The sequence below is a fragment of the Phalacrocorax aristotelis genome, chromosome 8 (assembly GCF_949628215.1).
Source record: "Phalacrocorax aristotelis chromosome 8, bGulAri2.1, whole genome shotgun sequence".
In the NCBI taxonomy this organism is placed as follows: Eukaryota; Metazoa; Chordata; class Aves; order Suliformes; family Phalacrocoracidae; genus Phalacrocorax; species Phalacrocorax aristotelis.
Genome location: NC_134283.1, coordinates 22,567,217 through 22,591,059, shown reverse-complemented (window position 1 = coordinate 22,591,059; position 23,843 = coordinate 22,567,217). Strand labels below are relative to the sequence as shown.

At 55.6% G+C, this 23,843-nt stretch overlaps 2 protein-coding genes across 2 annotated transcripts; both read right to left on the bottom strand.

Annotated features, from left to right (window-relative positions):
* Window positions 1-157: 157 nt before the first annotated feature.
* On the bottom strand, window positions 158-13,586 carry GOT2 (glutamic-oxaloacetic transaminase 2). Its single transcript, XM_075101819.1, has 10 exons — window positions 13,453-13,586; window positions 8,311-8,467; window positions 6,957-7,085; window positions 6,520-6,579; window positions 6,238-6,399; window positions 5,492-5,596; window positions 4,232-4,382; window positions 3,803-3,968; window positions 2,686-2,836; window positions 158-2,195 (listed from the first exon to the last, which is right to left on the bottom strand). The coding sequence occupies exons 1-10, from the start codon at window positions 13,566-13,568 to the stop codon at window positions 2,073-2,075; spliced, it is 1,320 nt and encodes a 439-aa protein (XP_074957920.1). The 5' UTR covers window positions 13,569-13,586; the 3' UTR covers window positions 158-2,072.
* Window positions 13,587-15,421: 1,835 nt separating this feature from the next.
* On the bottom strand, window positions 15,422-21,930 carry CALB2 (calbindin 2). The gene is made up of 11 exons (XM_075101817.1): window positions 21,781-21,930; window positions 18,592-18,668; window positions 18,304-18,393; window positions 18,134-18,214; window positions 17,197-17,253; window positions 17,015-17,092; window positions 16,811-16,866; window positions 16,568-16,607; window positions 16,427-16,480; window positions 16,129-16,200; window positions 15,422-15,853 (listed from the first exon to the last, which is right to left on the bottom strand). The coding sequence occupies exons 1-11, from the start codon at window positions 21,869-21,871 to the stop codon at window positions 15,737-15,739; spliced, it is 813 nt and encodes a 270-aa protein (XP_074957918.1). The 5' UTR covers window positions 21,872-21,930; the 3' UTR covers window positions 15,422-15,736.
* Window positions 21,931-23,843: the final 1,913 nt, after the last annotated feature.

Sequence of the window (23,843 nt, the reverse complement as noted above, 5' to 3'; positions counted from 1 at the left end):
CTGCCCGCCCCCATCTCGGCCGGGAAGCGACGCCCATCCCCGGGCAGGCAGCGGCGAGGGGCTCCCCGCCTCCGGGAATCCCCTCCTTCCCCATCCCCACCGCCCCGCCGCTGTAAGGCGGAAGGACCCGCCGGCAAGGACAGCGAGAGGGCAGCGCTGCGCTCCAGTTCTACTTTTATTGTAACAGAGAACGGGCAGCAGGCAGGCGTAACGCAGGGTAACAGGGCTCTCCGCAACCACGAGAGGCAGCTCCAGAGCCACGCAGAAGCGGCGACCACAGCACGAGAACCCGCAGTGCCAAGGGCAGCACCCACGGTGGCTGCAGCGTGGCGGAAACCGGTTTATTGCACAAATGGGAGTAAGTAGCAGCTGGAGGCATCGGGCCATGTAAACAATCAACGCTGTTAAAAATGCAAACCGTCTTGTCTGGGAGCAAGTGGGACGCTCCAGCCTTCCTCAGCCTGTGCTGGCAGCTCCTCTGCCAACAAGTGCAGTGACAGCATGCATGAAGCAGGCCTGTCCTGGCTCCCAGGAGTACACGGCTGCTCTGGGCAGGAATGAGGAACGAGGACTGCTCTGCTAGGTGTCCTGGTACGGCTGCAAAGGGTAAAGATGCCTGTGGAATGAGAAAGCTCACACAGACCCAGAGCTGACCTCTCCAGGGCCGCCCACAGAGGCAACTTTGCTTGCTGCAAGGAGAAACTCCGTCGTGCTCCAGGGTCTGGGTGCAAGGCAGACGGCCTTTGGGAACTCCCACCCTCCCCAGCAACACCTATGTTCAACTCTGCAGGCTGCAATTTCAGCTCCACAACACTGACTCCCAACTGGCAGCCTCATCCCACATGCTCCAGTGCTCTTGGGGCATACAGTGGGAACTGCCCTCTCTCTGCATGGGATTCTCAGATTAGGGTTTCACTGGCCATGCAAGAACCCCTGTGCTGGCACTTGCCCAGCAGGGAATATTTGGTGCACGAAGGGATAGGATGTAGCTGTGCAACAACAGGAGAAAGTCCCCAGTGCACCACAGCCATACACCCCTTTTGATTAAAAATCAGCATCCAGTGAGTCACTGGGCCTCTAGGACACTCAGTGAAAAGGACAAAATGGTTTTTTTGAGTCATCATCTCTCAAACTTCCCTCGGGATCTTTCCCTCGCGTTTTCTGGTGTCACCAGAAAATTGGTTGACAAGAGCAGAGTCACCCGCACCCCCACATGAGGGCAGGCATGGCAGGACCCACCTCATGGCTTTGGGACACACCACAAAGACTCTGCTTTGCAGGGAGGGCTGCTGGGGGTGGTAGAGGAATAGGGAGAGGCAGAGACCAACTGAGAGCAGGTTTTGGAGGAGGTTCTTATTGTGAGTGGGGGGCAAGAAATTGTTTCACCTCAGGGCACAGGAGTGAAGTCAGGAGAACCAGGCAAGTTTAGAGGGACACAGAGGTCCGCCCCACACACCAATGCCGCCATGATTTACACCTGAAAGGAGATTCCCAGATGGAAAGAGCAAAGCCAACGATGGAACAGATTTTAGTAGAGGTAAGTCCTCAGAGCTGGTTGTCAGAGGGCAACTTTGGCCCTGCCCAGCCCCGGGCTAGGAGGATGAAGGAGGACAGAGCCTGCTGGCAGCAGGGTCAGGCTGAGGAGGTGGCAAGGGCACACCTGAGCAGCTCGCTCTCTCAGCCCACCCAGCTGAGCTCTGCCGCTTGGGCCAGTGGCCAGCATCCTCACAAAATCTTCTCATGGAGAAACAAGTGTAGGGAAGCCTTTGATGCCTCCACCAGTAGGATGGCAGTGCTAAGCATTTACTTCCTCTGGTGCATATGGGTGCTGGGGCTGATGAAGAAAAGGATGGACAGCAGGGGAGAACAGCTGTGACGAGTGGGAGCCAGCAATAATGTCCCAGCTCTACAACACAGCAGGGGTTTGACTAGGCTTCTACAACAACTCATCTACAAGATACATTCAGCAGCGGTGTCAAGTGCTGTGGTTGGAGGTATTCTGCTTGCTTCTCTTCCCTAGCTTTGACCAGTGGGGAAAAGGAGGCCACCAGCTCCAGGGCACACCTTTGTCTTTACTTTGTGACTTGATGGATGGCATGAGCCAGGTAACCTACATTGCCCGACGTAACTCCTGCCACAGAGATTCGTCCATCCTTTGTCATATAGATGGAGAACTCCTTGGTCAGCCGCTCCACCTGGGATGAAAGAACAGAATTCAAACCATAGGCCAGCCTCTATTATCTTAGCAGAGCACAAGTTTGCCCAGCTTGCCAGAACTGAAAGCAAACTGGGAGCCTGCAAATATGGCATCCCACTACCTGCAGAGCCAGCAGTGTGCCCTGTAAACCGAGAGACACTGCTCAGCTCTCAGGCAACACACAAACATTGCAGATGTTCAGCCAGGAGAGTCACTGCACCTGAGCTGACCTTTAAGGTCACCTCAGAGCAGCACCAAGTGACTGCTTCCTTGGATAGATAAGCGAGCTACATCTGCTTTCAACCTCCACAAGCACAGCAGGGATCACAGCAAGACATGGGTCCGCACAATGCTCCAGTGCTACAAGCTTGATGAATGTTCCTCCTGGAGGAAGAACTGCCTGCAAGGGCACATTTTGGCACTTGCAGTCAAGATCTTACCAACAAGGACCACAAACAACACCTTGAGACCACAGCAGCTGCACTTACCTGCTCAGGCTTCAGCCCCGTGAAGCAGAACATGCCGATCTGGTCGGTGATGTGCTGCCAGTTGTGGGAGGATCCCTCTTTCTTGAGGTTGGACACCAGCTGAGTCCGCATGCTGATGATCCGGTTAGCCATGCCCTTCACCTCCGTCAGCCTGAGAAGCCAACCCAGGAACGGCTTAGAGCAGGGCCAGGATACACCAGTGCTGCTCCCCCTTCCCCAACTACCAGAAATCAACCCACTCCACCTGGAAGGGCCTCATACCCCAAAAACACAGGGGATGCAGATGAGTAAGCACCAGAGAGCATGAACCTGTAGCTCCAGATGGGGAGCTGCATCTTTCTCCTGGTACCTGAAGGTGACTGCTCTTTATTTATTCCATAGCTATTGGACACTGCGACAATATCTCTCACTTCTGAACGCCGTGGATGAATAGGAGGCCTCATGGCAGCACTGCCCAAACCCAGATAAAATAATATCTGCAGATTAACGAGGAGCGAGGGGGTACCTCCCAGCAGAGGCAGACATCCCAGCACAGCTAGGAGACATCTCTGCTGGGCCCTGGATCAGACATAAGTGTCAGCCTGCCACAGGACGACTGCTCCCAGCAAGGCAACAACACACAGCCAGCCCTTGTTCTGCCAGACCAGCTGCTGGCAGGGACTCAACACCAAGGGGCCAGGAGAGCAGCACAGGCTGACGCTGGGAAGCAGGCTTAGGGCATGAGGGTTACACTCCTGGGTCTTATTCCCAGGGGACTTAGGCTTTCACTCCCCTGTGTGAGACACACTATGTGGCTACAATGCCTCAGTCAGTCTTTTCCACTCTTGGACAGGCAGCTCCTCCAGCCCTCGATCCTAGGGGAGCTTTATCTCCTCCTTTACAGTGTTTTCTGCCTTGGTAACACACAGGAAACCTGTCTGTGTCAGGCTGGACCGACACCAGCTGATGCCAGGACACAAGTAGGGATTTCTCCAGAGGAAAGGGGTGGCACGTGGTTTGGACTGCACTCCTGAAGCTATGAGCTGCCCGTGACAGCAGCAGGCAGTAAGGACAGCACAGGGCTGCCACAGAGACACCTCACATCTCGCTGTTGTGAGCATTAGGGGTTCCCTCTTACCACTCCTCCCGAAGGTCAGGGGTGTTCAGGATGATAGAGGCAATACGGGCTCCATTCAAGGGGGGGTTGGAGTACATGGGGCGGATGAGGATCTTCAGCTGTGATTCAACCCTCTTGGCTTCCTCTGCATCACTGCAGATCACCGTGAAGGCACCCGCACGCTCTCCTGAAAGAGGGGTGATCAGGTCCCAGCCTCTGCCCTTCAATACGCAGGGCTGGGGCAGGACTTATCCAAATGCCACATAGCTTCAGTGGAGCCCGGTTCTCTTAGAAGGGTCTCCACCAGCTCCCAGTAGGTTATCTCCTGCACCCTGATCAGTACTGCAGGATGAATGCAGGCAGCAGGACACTGGCTGCTAAATCCTGGAGGCTGCAGGGTCCCTCCAAAAGCTTGCATGAAACCATCTCCACACCACCTGCCCTACTCACCGTACAGCCCCATGTTTTTTGCATAGGACTGTGACAAGACGAGGTTGATGCCCTGCTCGATGAAATACCGCACAGCCCAGGCATCCCGGTTGATGTCCCCACTGGCAAAGCCCTGGTAGGCCATGTCGAAGTATACAAGGAGGTTCCGTTTCTGCCAGCAAAGAGGGGAGAGAGCGTCACAGGAGCTGAACACCCCTCCAGGGAGCTGGGCAGCAGGCTGAAATTAGCCATGCAGGCAGCAGGCTGCTCAACTGCAACTGTGCTCCTCCAGAAGTAGAGCTATTCCCTTTCGTTTGCAACAGGGGAGGCAGCCCCAAAACCATAGCTACCTACCACACATCAAAACAGCAGGTCAAGACCCTCCTGGTGCACTTATGGAATATGTGGTCTGGCCCAGAAGGCAGAATTGGATTCAGCAGTAATAAATTATTCCATTTCAGTGTCTCCTGTCCTATCACTCTGTGGGTGACGGAGCACTGGAACAGGCCGTCCAGCGACATTGAGGAGTCTACTTCTCTGGATATATACAAAACACGTCTGGATACAGTCCTCTGCACTCTGCTCTAGGTGTCCCTGCTCAAGAAGGGGGGTAGGACAAGATGATCTCCAGAGGTCCCTTGTAACACCTACCATTCTGTGATTCTGTGATCAGTTTCCAGGAAAACCACCTGGGAACCCTCTGGGCAAGTGCCAGCCCTTCCAGTGCCTCCAGACAGGTAACCCAGCTGCACTGCTTCTTCATCAGGAGACCTGCAGCCATCTGTATCCCCCAGAGACCACTGATACCTACCAATTCTTAGAATGTTACTAAGGCCAGGCATCCCAAAGTCAAATTTCACTAGCTACAGCTTGGGGGAGCAGCAGGGAGGAAGAGGAGAAGGATGAAGGAAGAACCTGCCCCTATTTGTTTCCAGCTGAAACTTGCAAGGAGACACTAGGAATGTGAAAGATCTTCCAGCATTTTTAATACACCAGCACTGTCAGGCCCTCTCTAGCTATCACAGCTCACTCTTTCAAACCTGCTGCTCAGGTCTCCCTACACCAACTTGCTGGGAATGTGCCAGCAGAAAGTCTGACAGTCAGCTAGAAGCCTTCTGCATGCACTTGTCTGTCTCCTGTCTTCAGAACAGGAACATGACACCCATCCTGTCTTCAGGGAAGGGACCTTTAGCGCAGTGAAGACCAGATACCACCCATGAAAACCCAGAGATGTGGTTTTCTCAGGAACAGCATAGTACCCTGGGACACTCTACTGCTCACCTTCACCAAAGCTGCTATCTCCTTCCATTGCTCCTGCCGGGGATCCACCCCAGTGGGGTTGTGAGCACAAGCATGCAAGAGGATGATGCTCTTCTCTGGAATTTTCTAAGGAAGATGTTAAAAAGAATAAATTATTAATGACATCTGAGCACTCTCTTCAGCAGCTGAGATAGGACTCTTGCCCTAGACAGTTTAGACAAGCTCTGTAAGGCTTCTAGTCTTCATTTGGTGCCTTCAGGCAGCATGTTCAACAACGGCCAGAGGGCTGGAGCACCTCTCCTCTGAGGAAAGGCTGAATTGGGGTTGTTCAGCCTGGAGAAGCCTACAGGGAGACCTTATTGTTGCATTTCAGTACCTAAAGGGGGCTTATAAGAAAGCTGGGGACAGACTTTTTAGTAGGGTGTGTTGCGATAGGACAAGGGCTAATGGTTTCAAACTAAAAGAGGGGAGATTAAGACTAGATATAAGAAAGAAATTTTTTACTATGAGGGTGGTGAAACACTGACACAGGCTGCCCAGAGAGGTGGTAGATGCCCCATCCCAGGAAACATTCCAGGTCAGGCTGGACGGAGCTCTGAGCAACCTGATCTAGTTGAAGATGTCCCTGCTCAAGCAGGGGAGTTGGACTAGATGGTCTCCAGAGGTCCCTTCGAACCCCTACCATTCTGTGATACTTAGGCTAAAGCAAGATGATCACCCATCTCCCCACATCACCTCCCTGCTTCCAGGCATGAAAGGCTACTCACAGAAATGTCATCCATGGCTCCAGAGAAGTCAAGGCTGCATGTCTTGGGGTCGTAGTAGCGGTAAGCCTGAAGTTGCAGGCCAGCATCACGGAAAATGGGTGTATGATTGCCCCAGGACGGTTTGGGTAGATACACATCACGACTAGACTTGAAGAACCGTTGCTGATCAAGAGAAAGACAGAGTGTTCAAACACCTTGAACGATTCCAACAGTTAAAAAACCCCAAAGATTCAGCTCCAGTAAAAAGATGTCCTTTCCTTCCCCCACCAGCCAGGGACTTACCAAAAAATTGGCTCCAATTCGCAGAGATCCAGTCCCAGAAATACCCTGCACAGTCACATACTGCAAGGGAAGAAATAAATACGTTGAGTCTGAGCGGCACTATATGATACAGGGGAAGCCCAGTCACTACATCAGCATTGGCAGAAGCACACCTCCATGACAGCTCACTCAAACAGGGACATGGGGCTGGAAGGAACCACATGGGTCAGCAACTCCAGTTGCAGGGCAGGGAGTTGGGAGCCTGGCAGGGTCAAATCCCCTCCTCGGGAAGGGCTATTTCACCCAGCCTTCAGAGGAAGCAGTTATCCCTTGGTCTGGCCAGCTTGCAACTCAGCGGCATGAGTGCCTGACAGTCCTTCCACTTTTGCTGGGCACCCACGTGGCAACCACGCGTCAGACAGCACTGGCCACCCCCTGCTTCCCAGCTTGCTCCTTACCCGGCTGCTCTTGAAAGCCTCACTGTTTTCACCCAGAGCCAGTTCTGCAGATGCCCGGGTGAAATCCACTAGCCCTGCAATGGGCAAGTACTCCTTGTCCATCTTCTTGGATGCTATCATGGCCTCCGCCTGGGAAGGAGGACACACATTCAGCAAGGAAGGCATGACCATGGAGAGGACAGTGGACAGCTCAACGTCACTTCTCTTCACATTCGCTTGCTCAAGAGGGGCAAAGGTTGGTTTACAGGGGAGATTCCCTTCAGAGATCAGGGCTCACTCAAAACCAGGGCAGCAGCAGACACTTTGGGTGACACACTGCTTTTACCATGGGGCAAGGTGTCCAGTGGCCACCACAGCCCTCAGGGGACCCCAGCCAATTTTGAAAGAAGCCTGTCTGAAACCTAGCTCACCCAACCCTTAAACAAGGCTCCCCCCCAGCTTTGCTAATCTCTACTTCTTTCAAGCAGATCCTGTGTCAGAAACCAGTCCAAATCCCTGCCTAACACAGGTCCAGAGAATGGAAGCAAGAGCAGCAGACAAGGAGCCAGGCTCAGGAAAAATGCAGTGATGGAGACAGCTGAAATGCTCTGGGGACCCTATCGATATGCCCAGAGCGGCAGGACAGACCCTGGCAGCGTTCACCTACCACCAGGGAACCGTTCCTGCAACACCACCCAGGCTCCTCAGTTGTGACCCAGCTGCAATACATGCAGACACAGAGAAAGCAAGGGCAAGGGATGGCTTTAAACCCCACACTGATGAGAAACATGGACAACACATCCTCCGAGCACCAAGGAGACCAGCTAGTCTATATGTGTGCCAGCTGCCAGCTATTTAACAGCCTATTTCTACACTTACAGCCCTGAAAGGCTCCATAATCTCCTCAAGGGCAGTGCCCACATCCAGCTCCCTGGACTAGACTTTTAGTCTGGCTTATGGAGAAACTGGTAACAACGGCTCAGCAGAATTTCTAAGACTAATCCATTAAGGGGACAATGTCAGCTCTTTCCTCCATTGTGGGCTGGCCCAAGGAACGTCAGCCTATTCAAGAAACACCTTGAGGTTCAGAGGACAGCTGGGCTGGAGGGTTCATGGAAGTCAGCAATGAATTCGATTTACCCAGATGAGAACAGGACATGTTCCCTGTTTTATCCCCTACTACTTAATAACCGTCACTGTTGTGTCTCAAAACCATTAGTACTGCTAAGGAAGACATCCAGGAACACTGTCCTGCTGTTAGAGACAAAGCTTATTCTAAGGACCAAGAGGCAAACCTTGCCTCCCCCTCCCTGACCCCCCTCAGGGCACCTGACACCTGGATCCGGCCCTGCCCAGCAGCCAGCACCAGGCTTACCTTGCGAACACAGCTCAGGACATACGGCTTCCCATTGTCATCCCGGTACGCCCCCACCCCCAGGTTCATCTTCTTGGAGTTGGTGTCACGCTTGAAAGCTTCCGTCACCCCCAAGATGGGGTCGGGGGGACCCATCTCCACATGGGACCACCATGAGCTGAAGGGAAAAAATAAGAAGCTAAGAATTAGGCTTGAGAACTGGGCAGGGACATGCACCAACATGGCTGAGAAAACCTCATGCAGACAAAACCTTAAGGGAAATCTGGTCTTTAAACCACTGAAAAAGGTACAAGCAGTGCTAATAGAACTATCGGGGTGGGGGGGGCGGAACGACGACACATGGACGGGGACAAAACCCACCACACAACTTATTTGTACTCCATGATCTGGCACTGCATTTTATGTTGCACAATTGGCAAAGAGCCTCAGTTCACTGTGGCTGAAGGTAACTGACCCCCCGCAAGTCATTAATGCATAGAAATGGCCCTGCTTGCCTTATGTGCCAACAGCAGAAAGGGCCCAGGCAGTAAGCCTTAAACTCTTTTGCTCTGGCCGAGTAACAGCTCTTCACAGCCTACAGGTGGGATTACGTAGGTTAGCCCCTCCAGGGAACCTCAGCTAGACCCAGCCAATTGCATGAAGCATGAATACAGAGCCCCTTCTAAACTCCTGGAAGGGCTCTTGTGCATGAAAACTAATCTGCTTTTCCCACATGCTGGCTGACCTCATGAAGATATTTCCCTTCCCTGCCCTACAAGCTCTGCCTCACTTGAAGAGGGATGTCATAGCCAAATGCTGTTTTCCTGGAAATCATGCAGGAGACTTTCTTCCTGGGGTGACAAGTGACAAGCTCCGATGTGAAGGCCCCTTCCCTTGCTGTCAAGTATGAAACCTCCCTGCGTCAGGAGGAGCTTTGAACCCCGCTCCCAAGCAGCCGCTCCACAAACCGCCTGCCTCTGCCCTGTTGGCAGGACATCCTGAAGACAGAGAGGCTCTCTTAATGTCAAGGGCAGACCAGACCATGCTATAAAAAGAAACCCGTTATTCTCCCTTTGGCCACAGCTTCTGCCCAGTCCCACGTCCAGGCTTTGCAGGCTTGTAGATAGCACAAAAGAAGAGGTGTGGTGGGTTTTAACCTGCCTGACAGAGGGCTGCGGCTGTAACAGCCCCCTCCTGAAGGCAGGAGTACTAAAGACAATGGCTCCACACAGCTGAGTGTCCTGACTCACAGCATCATGCAGGCACCAACCCAGACCACAAGCTCGGTGGGGGACAAAACATACAGCACAAGGTAGAGTGGGTTTATCTTCTCTGGGGCAAGATTCAGTCTTGATTGCTGAAGGCAAAACACACAGTGAGAAGGCTCCCACTGCTAATGCTGCCACGTATCAGCTTTACAAAGCTTTGTGGCCTAAGGAAGACTGCCTCATCTGAAGATAACAAGCTTTCCCAACACAGGAATGCTGCCCTGGAGCTGGGTTTTGGCCGAGGCAGTCCAGGCAGCCTGGAGCCACCCTGGGGCCAGTCAGACCTCCTGCTGGAGTGCTTGGTGTGCTGACAGATACAGCACATCTGAAGGCAGCAGGGCTAGGCAGGTTATGCTGAAACATTAGCAACCAGCAGAACTCACAAAATCATCTTTCCCCTCCACTCTGTCCCTGTTTTGGGTCCATTTAGACCCTGTTCACTCACTACATAAACATACTTTGCACTAGCCTGCGTAGGTAGATTGCATCTCACTGGAGCCCCAGACATCATTTGCCCTCTCCAGACTTAACTGCTCTTCCCATCAGTACAGCGTTTCCGAATAAAAGGCCTCTGTTTCTCCTCTTGACAGGCTCTGTGGAAAAAAGTGCAGCAAACACATACGAGGCAGAGCCACAGAGCCACCTCAGGTAGTTTAAAAAGGGAAGACATCCTTAGTATTTTCTAGACCACTAACAAGTGTTAATTACCTCTCTGGTTAAGTACAGGACCAACTTAGAAAGGAAGATGAGTCAGTCATGCCAGCCACACACACCCTCCAGAGACGGACAGGGGCTGCAGCCAGTGGGGAGGGAACAGCCTGGAGAGTCAACCTGAGCAGGACACACCAAGGGGACTGTCGAGGCAAAAAACTTACTGCAGGGGCAGGCAGTATGCCTTGCAAAACATCTCCTGACACCTTCCTGGCATTGGAAGGGTAGGGGAAGAGGAAAACACACACTGAGGAGTGCATCCCTCTGCAGTTTACCTGGTCTATGATTATTTTGGTATGTAGGGCTGTAGAAGCTCGGCCATCTAATTTAAAGAGTTGCTGCTTTGGAGATGGTGACTGCACCTTCTTCCTTCCAGGCTTTTCACCAAGCGGCTTACAGTGTTTGGGGTATTTAGGTCCCCATCCTAGGGGTCACTGGGCTCTAACATACTACTGCTGCACTTAATGCTGATCCTGCAGGCATTCACTTAAGCTGCAGCAGTCCAGAGTTAAGTACTTCTGTTCTGAGCCAGTCTTTCTATTGGCTTAAGGCAGTGAAGGGTAGGTTTAGGACTGATTTGCCTGTTCTCAGCTTGAAGGTTTTGCAGTGAAGGCCAAAGAAAGACTCCTCTGCTGTTTCCAGGGAGGTGAGCTTGTAGGGAGACAGGAGGAAAAAAGTCCATGCTGAGTTCTCCAAACCTATCAGGGGTCCCAAGAGATCACAGAGGCAAAGCTTTCTAGATGGGAGTTTGGGATAAGAGATCTACTACGGATCCAAGGCCACAAGTCCTCATGCACCGCTACCCCAGTGTTTCCTGTAATGTTGTCTCTGTACTGAGTTATATTTTACTTTGAAGAATTAAGAGAGCATTAGTCTCGAATAAAGGTCAAAGTTCTAAACTGCACATCTTCTCTGCCAGACAAGTTTAAGCTCAGGTTGAACTACCTGAGGGACACCCGATGCAAGCCAAAGAAAGCACATTTTCCAGCTACGGGACTGAAACACAGGTGGCTGAGTCAGAGTTTAGATGCTGAGCAGACCTGGTATATTCAAGTAGTCTCCGTATTCTTCAGCCACTGGTCTTCCAAGCTGGTTTAATGCACAGCTGCAAGTGCAGTGTGAGAAATGGGACAGAGAGAAGGTCAGAAAACATACCAGGAACTGCATAAACCAGCAACACCCTTTGCAAATGCACATGGAACTTATGGCCTGAGCTGCAGAGACCTGAGAGCGTGCTTATGGACTCAAGCCAAATCCAGAAAGCAAGTTTTCCTCTAGGTAAGCAAGCACTTACAAGTCCAGTGAAGGCTTCCATTGTGAAGAGGCCAAACCACATTCCCTGAGGTTCAGCCACATAAGATACTGGATTTCAAAACCTCTGCCAAAGCCCCTATAGCAGTTCTGCAAGCCCAAGCAGAGGGGCCAATGCTGGCTGGGTACCACAGCTAGGGCAAATATTTACACAAGAACAATGCTAACAGGCTGCTCAGGCTACAACAGTCCTTTCAGGTCTAAAAATTCATTGCCCCAGTCAGCTGTGGTAAGTTTTCCCAACAAGAAAAGCATCTAAAATAGCTGTCAGGTGATACATCAGAGCAGCAGACTGAGTTATCACCTTAATTAGCATTTGTGTGTCAAGGGAGCCATTTTTACCCTTTTCGCATCTCTTCCCCTCCATTCCCAGCACAGAGCAACTGTAATAGCTCTGAGCACCACATGAAGCTGCTGAAGATAAGGAAGCAGAAAACTGCTAATCACTGCTTGGCATTCCCTATTGCAGGCTAATGAGCCACTCTTGGGGGAACAACTTGGGACTGTACTTAGAAAAGGGATGGTCTGAGTCTCTTTTAGGTGACCTCAATTCAATTTGGTAATTTATAGTTTGCTGTATAACAAGCTTGAGAAAAGCAAAGCTACTGCTAGCAGGCTTGTGTCCCTTTCACAGGCCTGCTACAGTCCAAGGGCAGAAAACACAAGTTGTGGATACTTGCTCCTCTGTACCTGCTGAGAAGACCCTCAGAAGCAGCAGGGGCTGAAAGCATTCATCTCCCAAGGCAGCGAGGGGCCACACTAGACAGAACAGGGTTAATCAATATCCAATAGCCTTCTTTATCTGCTGGAATGGGGAAATAAAAATACCCCACTGCTCTCCTGCACTGACAAGGGCTAGGAGCCCTTAAAGCTGGGCTTTACGGGCTGGTTCCTTAAAGCTTCCCAAGCCAGTGTGAGCCAGAAGTCAAAGGGCTCTGGAAAGCAGCAAGGCCTTCGCCAGATCCTTCTGCACGCTCTGCTTCTCAACTGCCTGGTCACAGTGGTGTTCCCAGTCAGCATCTCATGGCTCTCAGGTCAGCTCTACTTTGTGGAGATGTTCTGGGCTCTTCACAGGCCTCCACGGCTGGATCCTGTACCCTTATATCCATTCCTCTCCTGGGTTTGGAGACAGAGCTGCCAGTGCAGAACAGGCCCTCAGAGAAACACCCATTCTGCTCATACCAGGTTTTGCACCCCTGAAGGCATGGCTCCAGGGCAGACAGCACTGCACACTGGCAACACTACCCCCAGCCTCATTTCACGATGCATGGGGTCCCTTTGGTCCTACTACACAGTGCATGCCAGGCAGCAGAACCCCAGCCCCATTTCACAGTGCACAGGGCCCCCTTGGCCGCATTGCACGATGCACACCGGCAGCAGGACCCCAGCCCCGTATCGCGGCACACGGGATCCCTCGTGCCCTGTTGCACAACGCAGGCCACCAACGGCACCGTCTCTCGGTGCACAGGATGCCGCCGGCCCCGGTGCACGCCGCCACCAACAGCAGGAACAGCACGCCATCCCCGCCATGCGCCCTCCACGCCGGTTCCTCAAGGGCAGGCTGAGGGGCGCCGGGCCGGGCCGCAGCCAATCACAGCGCAAAAAGGCGCCGTGCGCCCCCCGACCCGCCACATTCCTGAGCCAATCCGCGCGCCGTGCGTCCCCCGCCCCCACCGGCAACTCCCTTCCCCACCGCGACGTCACCGGCGGCGCCTACGGGCCCCACGGAGGGTCACGCTTCCTCCCCGCAGCCCCCCGCCCCGCTTCCCCTCACAGGGGCGCCCGGTACCGGGCCCGGCGCTCGGCGACGGGGAAATCCCTCCGCCGTCCCCGGAGGTCGGCCCCGGGGGCTGAGCCGCCCTTCAGCCCTCACCTGGCGCGGGCGGAGGCGAGGAGCGGGGCGGTGAGGAGCCGGCGAGTGTGCAGGAGAGCCATAGCGACAGCAACCCGTCTGCCGAGCGGGTACCGCGCATGCGCCGCCCCGCGCATGCGCCGCCCCGCGCATGCGCCGCCCCGCGCATGCGCCGCCCCGCGCATGCGCCGCCCGCCACCCCCTAGCGGCCGGGAGGTCTCGCTGCAGCCGTGCCGTCCACCCGGTCCTGGCACTGTACTGGGCTGTACTGGGACGTCTTGTACCACGCTGTACTGGAGTGTACTGGGACACAGAGGGCTGTGCTGCACCACACAGGGGTGTACAGAGCTGTGATTAGCTCTACAGGACTGTACAGCACCATACGGGCCCACCCGGGGCTGTACTGGGCTAAACAGAACTGTAATGCACCATACTGGGCTGTACTTGGCTCTATGGGGCTGTACAGGGCTGTGCAGGACTCTGTTGGGCCATATTGGGCTATACGGGCTGTACTGTATAGGAGTGCATGGCACCATACTGGGCTATACTGTGCATACTGCTGGTGGACAGCAGGTTGGCCATGAGCCAGCAATGTGCCCTTGTGGCCAAGAAGGCCAACAGTATCCTGAGATGCATAAAAAGGAGTGTGGCCAGCAGATCGAGAGAGGTTATCCTCCCCCTCTACTCTGCCCTAGTGAGGCCACATCTGGAGTGCTGCATCCTGTTCTGGGGTCCCCAGTTCAAGAAGGACAGGGAACTCCTTGAGCAAGTCCAGTGGAGAGCTAGCAAGATGATCAGGGAGCCGGAGCATCTCCCTTATGAGGAAAGGCTGAGAGACCTGGGTTTGTTCAGCCTGGAGAAGAGAAGACTGAGGGGGGAATCTTATCAATGCTTATAGATATCTGAAGGGTGGGTGTCAAGAGGATGGGGCTGGACTCTCTTCAGTGGTGCCCAATTACATGACAAGGGACAATGGGCACAAGTGGGAATGCAGGAAGTTCCAGCTAAACATGAGGAAAAACTCCTTAGCTCTGTGGGTGCCAGAGCAGTGGAACAGGCTGCCCAGGGAGGCTGTGGAGTCTTCTTCCCTAGAGACATTTAAAACCTGCCTGGATGTGTTCCTGAGCCCCTTGCTCTAGGTGTGCCTGCTCAAGCAGGGGGGTTGGATGAGATGATCTCCAGAGGTCCCTTCCAAACCCTACCATTCTGTGATTCTGTATGTATAGGACTGCACTGGGCCATACTGGACCATACAGGAGTGTACTGAACCATACTGGGCCATACAGGACTGTACTGGGCTGTAAAGGGCTGCACTGAGCTATACTGGGTCATACAGGACTGGACTGCACCATACTGGGCTGTACTGTGGTGTACTTGGCCATACAGGACTATACTGCAACATACTGGGCTATAGAGGCCTGAACTGGGCCATACTGGGCAGTACACCGCCATGGCCCCCACTCACCCACAGTCCCCACCCACACTTGCACGCCACTCCCAGTGATGCCACTGACACCCATGGGTGGCTCAGCCTGGCAGCCATCCCCTCGTGCATGGCCCCCCCCAGCACCCACCCCAGTGCCAGGCCACTGGGTGTGGGGGACACACACTGGGGTTCCTCCTGACCACTGGCAGGAAAGGTGGCACCGTGACTCCACCAGCATTGCCACCCTAAGACTGGTGTCCTAAACCAGGAAGGTGGGGGAGCACAACCCTTGGGATATCCCTGAGGCTTTGCCAGGGACTGGGAGGGGTGACTGGGAGGGGTAACTGGGAGTTACTGCGAAGTGTACTGCCCTGGAGGTCACCAAGCTGGGGATGTCAGTGTCCCCAGCCTGCTTGCGCTCTGCTCCCAAGGGATTTTTCAAAATCGTCACCACATTTCTATAGGGGCTTCCCAAAAAGCTCCGGCACAGCCATGTCCCCAGTGGGGCCGATGTGGGGGTCCCAGCCCAGCCCACTGGGGGACGGGGAAAGAGGGGATCCGCTCTAGCAGTACTTGAATTTATTTGTAAACTGTTCTTTGGTAAATGATAAAAAGGAACAAAAATGACACACACATCCCCCCCGCCAAAAAAAATAAACTAACCAGACAGATAGGGTTTAAAAAAAAAAAAAGAGTTCCCCCCCCCACGTGGGATTTTAACAACCTACAGAAAACCCAAGAGCTGATGGGGAGCAAGGTGGGGGGTGGGCAGGGAGCTGGAGGCTCTGTGCCCACCACCTCCTCACCAGTGTGGTCGGTGCTCCCCCCTTGTGCTCATTTTTGGGTGGGAGGAGGAGGAGCACGGGGTTCGGGGGGGTCCTACATGGGGGGCTCGTTGCAAAGCACTATCTCCAGTTCCTTGCGGTAGAGTTTGCCCCCATCAGAGAGGTTCATGATGCTCTTCCTGTAGTTGGTGAGCTGCTGGATGTTCATCTCCTGCAAGGAATGGGTGGTGGGGAGGCGGTGGGGCTAGGTACCCTGTTTTTCCCTGGTGGGGCACCCCCAGACTGGGACACCCCCCCTCCCCACACTCCAGTGCAGCCTCCCATGGGGACACAGGGTTGGCATCTGGACCAGCGTCTCTCCTGGTCCCTGGGGAGCTGGGACACAGCAGGTGGAAGATGCTGCTGTAGAGGGAAGGAGGCACGCGGAGGGGGAGGGGCTGGGCGGGGAACCCAGGCTCTGTCCCCCACTTACTATTCCCCACTTACTTTCTTATTCTTCTCGTACAGGTCTTTCAAAAGCGCGTCCAGCTCGTTCTCATCAATGAAGCCACTCCCATCCTGGATAACAAGGGAAGGATTTCAGCAGGGGGAAGGAGACGAGGCCTGCAAGCCCACCCCAGGCATGGGTGCTGGGAGGCCCCCCAGACCCTTATGCAGCACAGCCAGGGGTAAACCCAGCACTCGTACCCCAGATCAGAGTGGGGAATTGACCCAACTGAAAATGCGTAGTTTGGGGGTTGGGGTTTTTTTGCTGAGTTATATTTATTTGCGGCTGTTTCCCTACCTTGTCATAAAAGGTGAAGATGGCATTGAACTCCTCCGAGGACAGCTTCATCCCCTGGGCAGGGGCAAGAGACATCGGGGCGTGAGGGAGGGGATGGAGGCACAAGCAGGGAGTAGGAATGTTTTTATTTATTATTTTTACCTGAAACTTCAGAAGGAAGTTTTCTTGCACAGGCAAAAGTCTGAAAAAGAAGAGCAGGGATGAACAGGACGCAGCCAGAAAAAGACACTTTTTAAAGCCAAAATGACTTTTTGCTTAGAAACATGAGCAAATTAAAGAGGAAAACTGTTTTCCTCGGAAGCTGGAGCAGCCTTTTCCTAGGTGCGAGTGTTTCGGGGTGTCTTTCCCTCTCCACCACTTCCTTCTCACTGCCCATGACCTTACCGGGACATCTCCGAGAGGCCCAGCTTCCCATCGCCGTTCATGTCAAACATCCGCAGCTGCCGGAACACAAGCAGCACCCAGTCACCCACCAGCTCCTCCTCCCGTCCCTCCCACCCACTGTGGGGTGGTGAGACTCCAGGGAGGGGACTGCCCTGCCATGGGAGAGCGGTGGTCCTCCGGGACCAGCCCGGAGGTTCCACTTACAATGGTCTGCGTGTACTCCTGCAGCTTGGGCTCATCATAGGGCCGGTTCGCCTTCTTCAGCAGGTCGGACAAGAAGCCCTGGAAGGAGAAGGCTTTGCTGGCTGTCTCCATCCCTGGCTATCCCGGCAGGGATGCCCTGCCAGCAGGGACCCATCCCAGCTTGCCTCACACCCACAGCCCACCTTGAGCTCGTTGGCTTCGATGTAGCCGCTGCGGTCCGTGTCGTACCTCCGCCAAGCCTGTGAAGCAGCCGCCGCAAATGTTAGCATGGGCTTGCACCCCATGTTTCCCCCCACCCGCAGCATCCCCTGCCACCCTAGCAGAGATGGGGTCATCTCACAGCTCCAATCTTGGCTCGTGGTGTCCTCGCGGGTGCCATGTGCTCTCCCTTGGGGCCTGATGCTCTCCAAACCCTCCTTTTGTTCAGCCCCATGCCAAGAGTTCCAGTGCTATTATCCTTGCCCCGGTGTGCAAGGCAAGTTTTAATATTTAATTGCATCCTCCAATTAAACAATAGCCTCTGCTTACCCCTCCTTGTGCAACGGGGCGCTTCCCTTTCAGCTATTGCCTCCACCTTGGCTTAATTTTCCAAGCACAAGCTCTCCCCTCCTTGGGATTCTGCACATCCCCCTCCACTCCCAGCCATGTTTCGATCCCCATCAGCAGTTTCTCTCCCATCCTGCAGATGGGTTTCACCCCATGTCTGGGCACAGTGAAGTTTTGGGGTGGCCCAGAGCCACATCCAGCAGCGTTGCCTGCTTCAGCACACCCCTCAGGCACTAAGGACTGACCACCCAGAGGGGGAATTTACAGAAGCAGCTCCAAATCTCCACAGCTCACCTCACCCAGAGACCAGGATGAGGTGCCTTGCTGCCCTGAGAGGTGCTCAAGGAGCGCTGAGGACTGGGAAATCTCATCACACTACTGCTCTCCTCCCAAAACCAGCACGACCCATGCCAGGACGCCCCATCCCACCTCCTGATGCTGAGTTAAAGCCAACAGTTTGGGGGACCCCAGGGGAGTTTGGGCAATGCCAGCTCCTGGCCATTTCTCTGTGGTGGAGCTGGGCCCTGGGGACTGAATCCCGCACACAGCCCTGGCACAGCCCACCCCACTCACCTCCATGAACTCTGAGCTGGAGCGCACGTGTTGGCGGAAACACAGCAGGAAATTCTCCTCCGTGGGCAGGATCTGGGCTAGCTGCGGGGCAGACAAGCATCAGGGGGGAACCCGAGCATCACGGGAGGACTGCGAGCATCCCAGGGGTCCACAGGGTCAGCACCACTCACCTCTGCCATCTCAATTTTGCCATCTGCATTTTTGTCATACTTGTGCATGAACTCCTTCATCTTGTCACCCAAATTGTCATTCTTGGAGTCCTGTCAACAAGGAGGGGGGATGGGATCATTTAACCCCTCATCCTATGCCAGTGTCCCTGCCTTCCCTCACTGCTGGGAGCTGGCAAAACTCGAGCTGCCCTGGTCTGATGACATTCCCAAACAGGGCTGATTGGAGCCTGAACCTTCAGGCAGGAAGGAAAGGGGGAAGCGGGGAGCACATCCAGGAGAGGCCCTTACCACACCCGCTCCCTTCCTCGCGCTTTCCAGCTCCTGGAAGAAGTTTTCCAGCTCTTTGCCTTCGATGTAGCCATTTCCTAGGGAAGGAAAAAATGCAATAAGAGCCCCCAATGTCAGAGGGCAGGAGGCAAGGGAGGGATGCTCCCGGGGGATGCAGTGCTTGTCCCCCTCTGCATGGGGACATGGCTCTGAGGCAACTGCAGCAGCAGAGAATTGCTGGCCAATGCCGAGTGTTATACAAACCTGATGCCGAGTGTTATACAAACCTGGTGATGCCCAAATTTGCAGAAAGCCAGAGCCGCCCATGTTGTAGTCTGGGGTGGGGCACAGCCCTGGGCTTGTCCCTTGCACCCACTTGTAGGGTGCAGGGGGCTTTGTCCCCATCCTCTTCGCAGGGGACCTTGCTCCAAAATAAAATCTTGGGGTCTGCTGCATTTTCTGCATCTGCTGCTTTAACCGGATGGTTTAATTAAAACTCTTCTTCCTGAGCAGCCCCCAACCAGGACTGTCTCCTCTCAACCCAATGTGGGGCCCAGCAACAGCAAACAGGGAACACAGACAAGGCGCTTGGTATAGCATCACCCCGCCAGGTGCAAGATCAGCCCTGGGGATGGGGTCAGCCCCCAGGGCAGGGACCCCAGCACTAGTCTCCGAGGTGGCCAGAAGCTCAGGAGGGTCCCTGTCCCATATACCCTCTACTCCTTGCTGCCGATATCTGTGCCGAGATGTGGTTCCTTCGGAACCTGGGGAATCCACAGCCCTTCCCTGCCTGCAGGATCCTCAGCAGCAGGATGAGGATGGCTCAGTCAGGATCCAACTGTGCATCCCTGCTTCAGCAGTGGCCCTTGGTGACTTTGAGGGAGTGACTGGTGTGCCCCAAAGTAGTGGGGTCATGCCACAGCCAGGGGGCTGCAGCAAGGACACCAGCTCTGCGGTGCTGCCAGAAACCCTCCCTCCCACTAACATCTGGGCACAGCTGGGGGACACTGCCCTTTCCTCCAAAGTGCCCCCATGGGCATTCCCGCCCCAAAACTCTTCCCTATTTCAGCCTCCTGAGGCTTGGACTGCGGTGCCGTGCCCTGGGCACCTCTGGCATCATCACCTGCAGGCTCCCTGGCAGTATCTTCTCCCCGCTGCAACACAGAGGCTGGGAATAACCCATCCACATCCCGGCTGGAAGCACCTGGGAAAGTCCCAGGGCACCTTCCTTGCTGATGGCTGCATCCTGACGGATGAGCAGCATCCCTTCCAGGAGGGGACAAAGGACTCTGGTGGTGTTGGGGTGCTGGTGTGAGCTGCAGAGGGGCTTGCCTTTCCACTGCCCTTCCCAGGGTCTTTGTTTTTGCAGGTGCAGGAAAGCCCCAAGCTCCTTTGGATTCAGTTGGGAAAAAAGTCAGTAAGAGTTTTGAGCCGGGAAAAAGAGTAACACCAAGAAAAGCCAGCTCAATAGCTTTGTTTCCCCCAGGCAGCAGCTTGGACAGGTCTGATCTGTGTCCACAGAGCGGCAGTGTGCAGAGCGGCATGGAAAATCCCCTCCAGAGAGCCATGGCGGGTCCATGTTGCTGCACCAACATCCCCAGAGCCTCCCCATGCTGTGGAGCCACGGGACAGCCATGGCTGGCAAAGCAAGGACATCAGAGACACTCAAAAGGACATCTCCAAGGCATGAGGAAACAGGTAAAAGCCCCATTGGAGCGGTTTAAGTGCAGGGAAGAGCTTGGGGGAGACAGACTCGTCTGCAGGGGGATGAACCCTGGGTCCCTCCATCACCCTGTGCCCATTGACAGAGGGAAGCAGTTGGGGCTGTTGGAGCTCCCACCCAGTGTAGCCAAGCGTTGTCCTTGTCAAAGCCACTGTCTCCCCTGCCACCCAAGTCCCTCCTGTCCTGGGCTTCCGCTGTACCACAGCCCGACAGCCCTGCCCTGCCCAGGGGCCGTGGGCCACGCTGGATCTGTGCCTGCCCCTGTGTTTTGGAAATGATGGCACACACCCAAGGGCACAGTGGGATGTGCTGCACAACAACAGCTGGACACCCACACCAGGAGCTGCCTGCTCCCACTGGGTGTGACCATCCCACCTTCACCAGCCCTGTGGCTGCGCCAGTGCCAGCTCCAGCAGTGACAGGGACAGTCATGCCTGCAGCCCCTGGTGCTGCAGGGCTGCAGGAGGGGCCCCGACGGTGCGGCCAGGAGGACACTCAGCGCTGGCTGAGCTCCAGCTCCAGCAGCACAGCCAAGATGCTGTGTGACACAGTTCCCAGGAGGGTTTTAATCCCCAAACCTCCCCACAGGGACAGGAGACCCAGGGAAGGGCAAGAGCTTTCCCTTGGGCTGCTCTTCCCAGCTGGCTGAGCCTCCCTTACCACACCACAGTGCTGAAATAAACTATTCTCCCACCAAAACAATGCTGCTTTTTGCATTTCCTTCCCCTTTTGGGGCTGGGAGCGATGGGGACCAGGGGTAGCATGCCCAGCTGTGACTCCATGGGGAGGTAACATCCCTGTTGGGGACGCAGCTGCTACCACAGCATCCCTGGAGAGAGGTTTTGCAGGGCAGGGAGGGACTGAGCACTCCAGCCATGGAGGGGCCATTCCTCACCCCACTCTGGGCAAGGGATACCCCCTCTGTCATCCCTCACCTCCAGGGCAAGGGGGTGGCCCCGGGGCCCAGCTGGTGGCCACATTGCCCCCCACACCTCCAGGCAACCCAGGTGCCTAGGATGGGGCACCGAGGAAGCAGGAGGGATGGAAAGGGCAGAGGGTGGGCAAAGGTTTCCTGGGAGGGGCACCCCGGGAAGGGCAGGACCCACCGGCCAGCACCCAGAGGTGACACCAGCCCTGAGCGAACCCCAGCTCTCAGGGCACCCGCAAAGGAGACCCGGGCACCGCCGGGGTTCACATCCCAGGGGCCGGGGGCTGCTGTCGGGGTCCAGTGTTGGGGTTCCTCATCCTTTCTCGACGGGGAGGTCCTGAGGGGGCCAATCGTCTCCCCGATCCCAGAGCTCCCCCCGACGGGGTTGCGCTCCGGGGGCTCTCTGTCATCTCGGGGGCTCTCCGTTTACCCCGGGGCGCCGGAGGCTATACTTCCTCCTCTGGGCTCCCCCCGCCCCGCGCTCCCGGGGATGCTCAGCCCGGTGCCCTCCCCGCCGGTTTTGCAGGTGACGGCGGGTCCCCCGCGTCCCGGGACTGACCGTCCGCGTCGAAATGTCGCCAGACGTCGAGGAACTGGGAGGCGGTGAGCTCGGCCAGGTGGAGGTGCGGGGCCTGTTGCGGGCCGGCCATCTCCCGCCGCCGCCGCCGCTGCCGCCGCCGCTGCCGCCGCCGCCGCCCGCCGCCGCCTTTTATACTAGCCGGGACCGGCGCCGCCCGCCGCCGCCAGGGGGCGCCGCTGCCCCGGGACACCGGCTGGGCGCGGGGGGGTGGGCAGCGGGACACCGGCACCGGGGGAGGCGGGGACATGGGACACCGGCACACCCGGACACCCGGCACCGGCACGGGACGGGCACCGGGAGACCGGGACGCTCGGACACCGGGACACCGGGACCGGCGGGGGCGGCATCGGGCACCGTGGGTGCAGCCCGCGCCCTGTCACTTGTCCCTCTTTGACAACTATCCCTGCTTTATGTCACCTGCCCTGCCTGACGTCACCTACCCCATCACCTACGCCTGCCCCGTGTCACTTACCCCAGCCCTGTGCCACCTGCCCCTGCCCCATGCCACCTATCCCTGTCCTACATCACCTGCCCTGACTAATGTCACCTAACCCTGTCCTGACATCTAGCCCTGCCTTGTCACCCTGCCCTGGCCTGCCACCGCCTCCTGCCTGTCAATCTATCCCTTCTCCAAGTCCCTGCATCCCTTCCTGTGCCACCCAGCCCTTCCCATGTCACCTAGCCCTCATGCATGTCACGGCATCCCTGCCCCGTGTCACCGCACCGATGCGCCGTGTCGCTGCCCTCACCGGGCTCCTGATGGCAGCTCCGTGGCTCATCGTTTGCTGGTCCCGGTGGGAGGAGCAGGACTGAGGCAGCCCTAGTGCCACTACCACCGAGGGACCATGCGACGGCTGCAGCAGGGCTGTCACCTGTGGCTGGGGCGAGGACACAAAACCCAACACTGCCTCCATCTTTCGGAGAAAAAACCCAAGGAATTCTCAGATCAAGGCTTTGCTCTCCCCACTGGAGGGGGTCTCCTTGGAGGGATGGGAATGATGCTCACCCTGAACAGCATGGCTTCTCACCCCAGCTCCCCTTGTCACCCACTGGCTTGTTGGGCGATTTTTCTTTTCCCAAGTTTTCCCCAAATGGCAGGGAAATTTCCAGGCCCAAACAAAAAGCCACATGTGGGGTTTGTCACCAGGTCCAGAGCAGCCTGCCCAGGGGAAGCGTTGCCTTGGCTACAGGGGAAAAAAAAAATTCAGATCCAGTGAGAAGGCTTGGCTGATAGAAGTGCTTAATTACAGATGACAAGAAGGCAAGAAAGTTCAGACGTGAACAGAGCAGGGACATAATCGGCAGCAGGCAGCTATGGGGAGTTATCAGGGTACTGCCCATCCTGCTGGGTGCTGGTGCCTCTTGTTTTTGTCTCTTGGCTGGGAGAAAAGGGGGTGCAAGGTTCTCCCCCCAAATCATAGAGGGAGCAGGCTTAGTTACTGGAGGGGGTCAGTGCCATAGAAATGGCCCCAAGCCTGGCTTATACACCGTGGGAAGCCAGGGAAGGGCAGGACACCGGACTCCAGGCATGGGAAGCAAGATGCTGCACCAGCATCCCATAAGGAGAGCCATGCCAGGACACAGAGCAGCAGGATGACCTTCTCCTCCCTGCTGCACAACGCAGCCTTCAAGCACACATGCAAACACTGAAGGGTATCCTACACATTTCCTGGGGTCTGGCATGGATCCTCCTTTCTCCGTTATCAGAGCACAGCTTTCCTCAGCAGAACCCAGTGCTTTTCTATCCCTCTCCCTCCATAGAAGTTTTCCTCGGAGCTGAGAGTGGACACTCACTGCCTCTGCAGGGCTGGGTTTAGGGATGTGTTCCCAGGTGTGCCCAGGCTGGGGGTAGAAGGGGACATCAGTCCCCAGCACTGGTCCATCATCTGCTCTGCAGGGAGCAGAGCCCCAGCCCACAGCAGGAATGGCTCTGGGTCAATAGCCCAGCAGTCATGCTGCCCCAGGACACACGCCTCTCTGTTAAGACCCAAGGTTGCTCCAAGTTAGCACCTGGGAGCAAAATTTGGACTCAGGCATTGCCC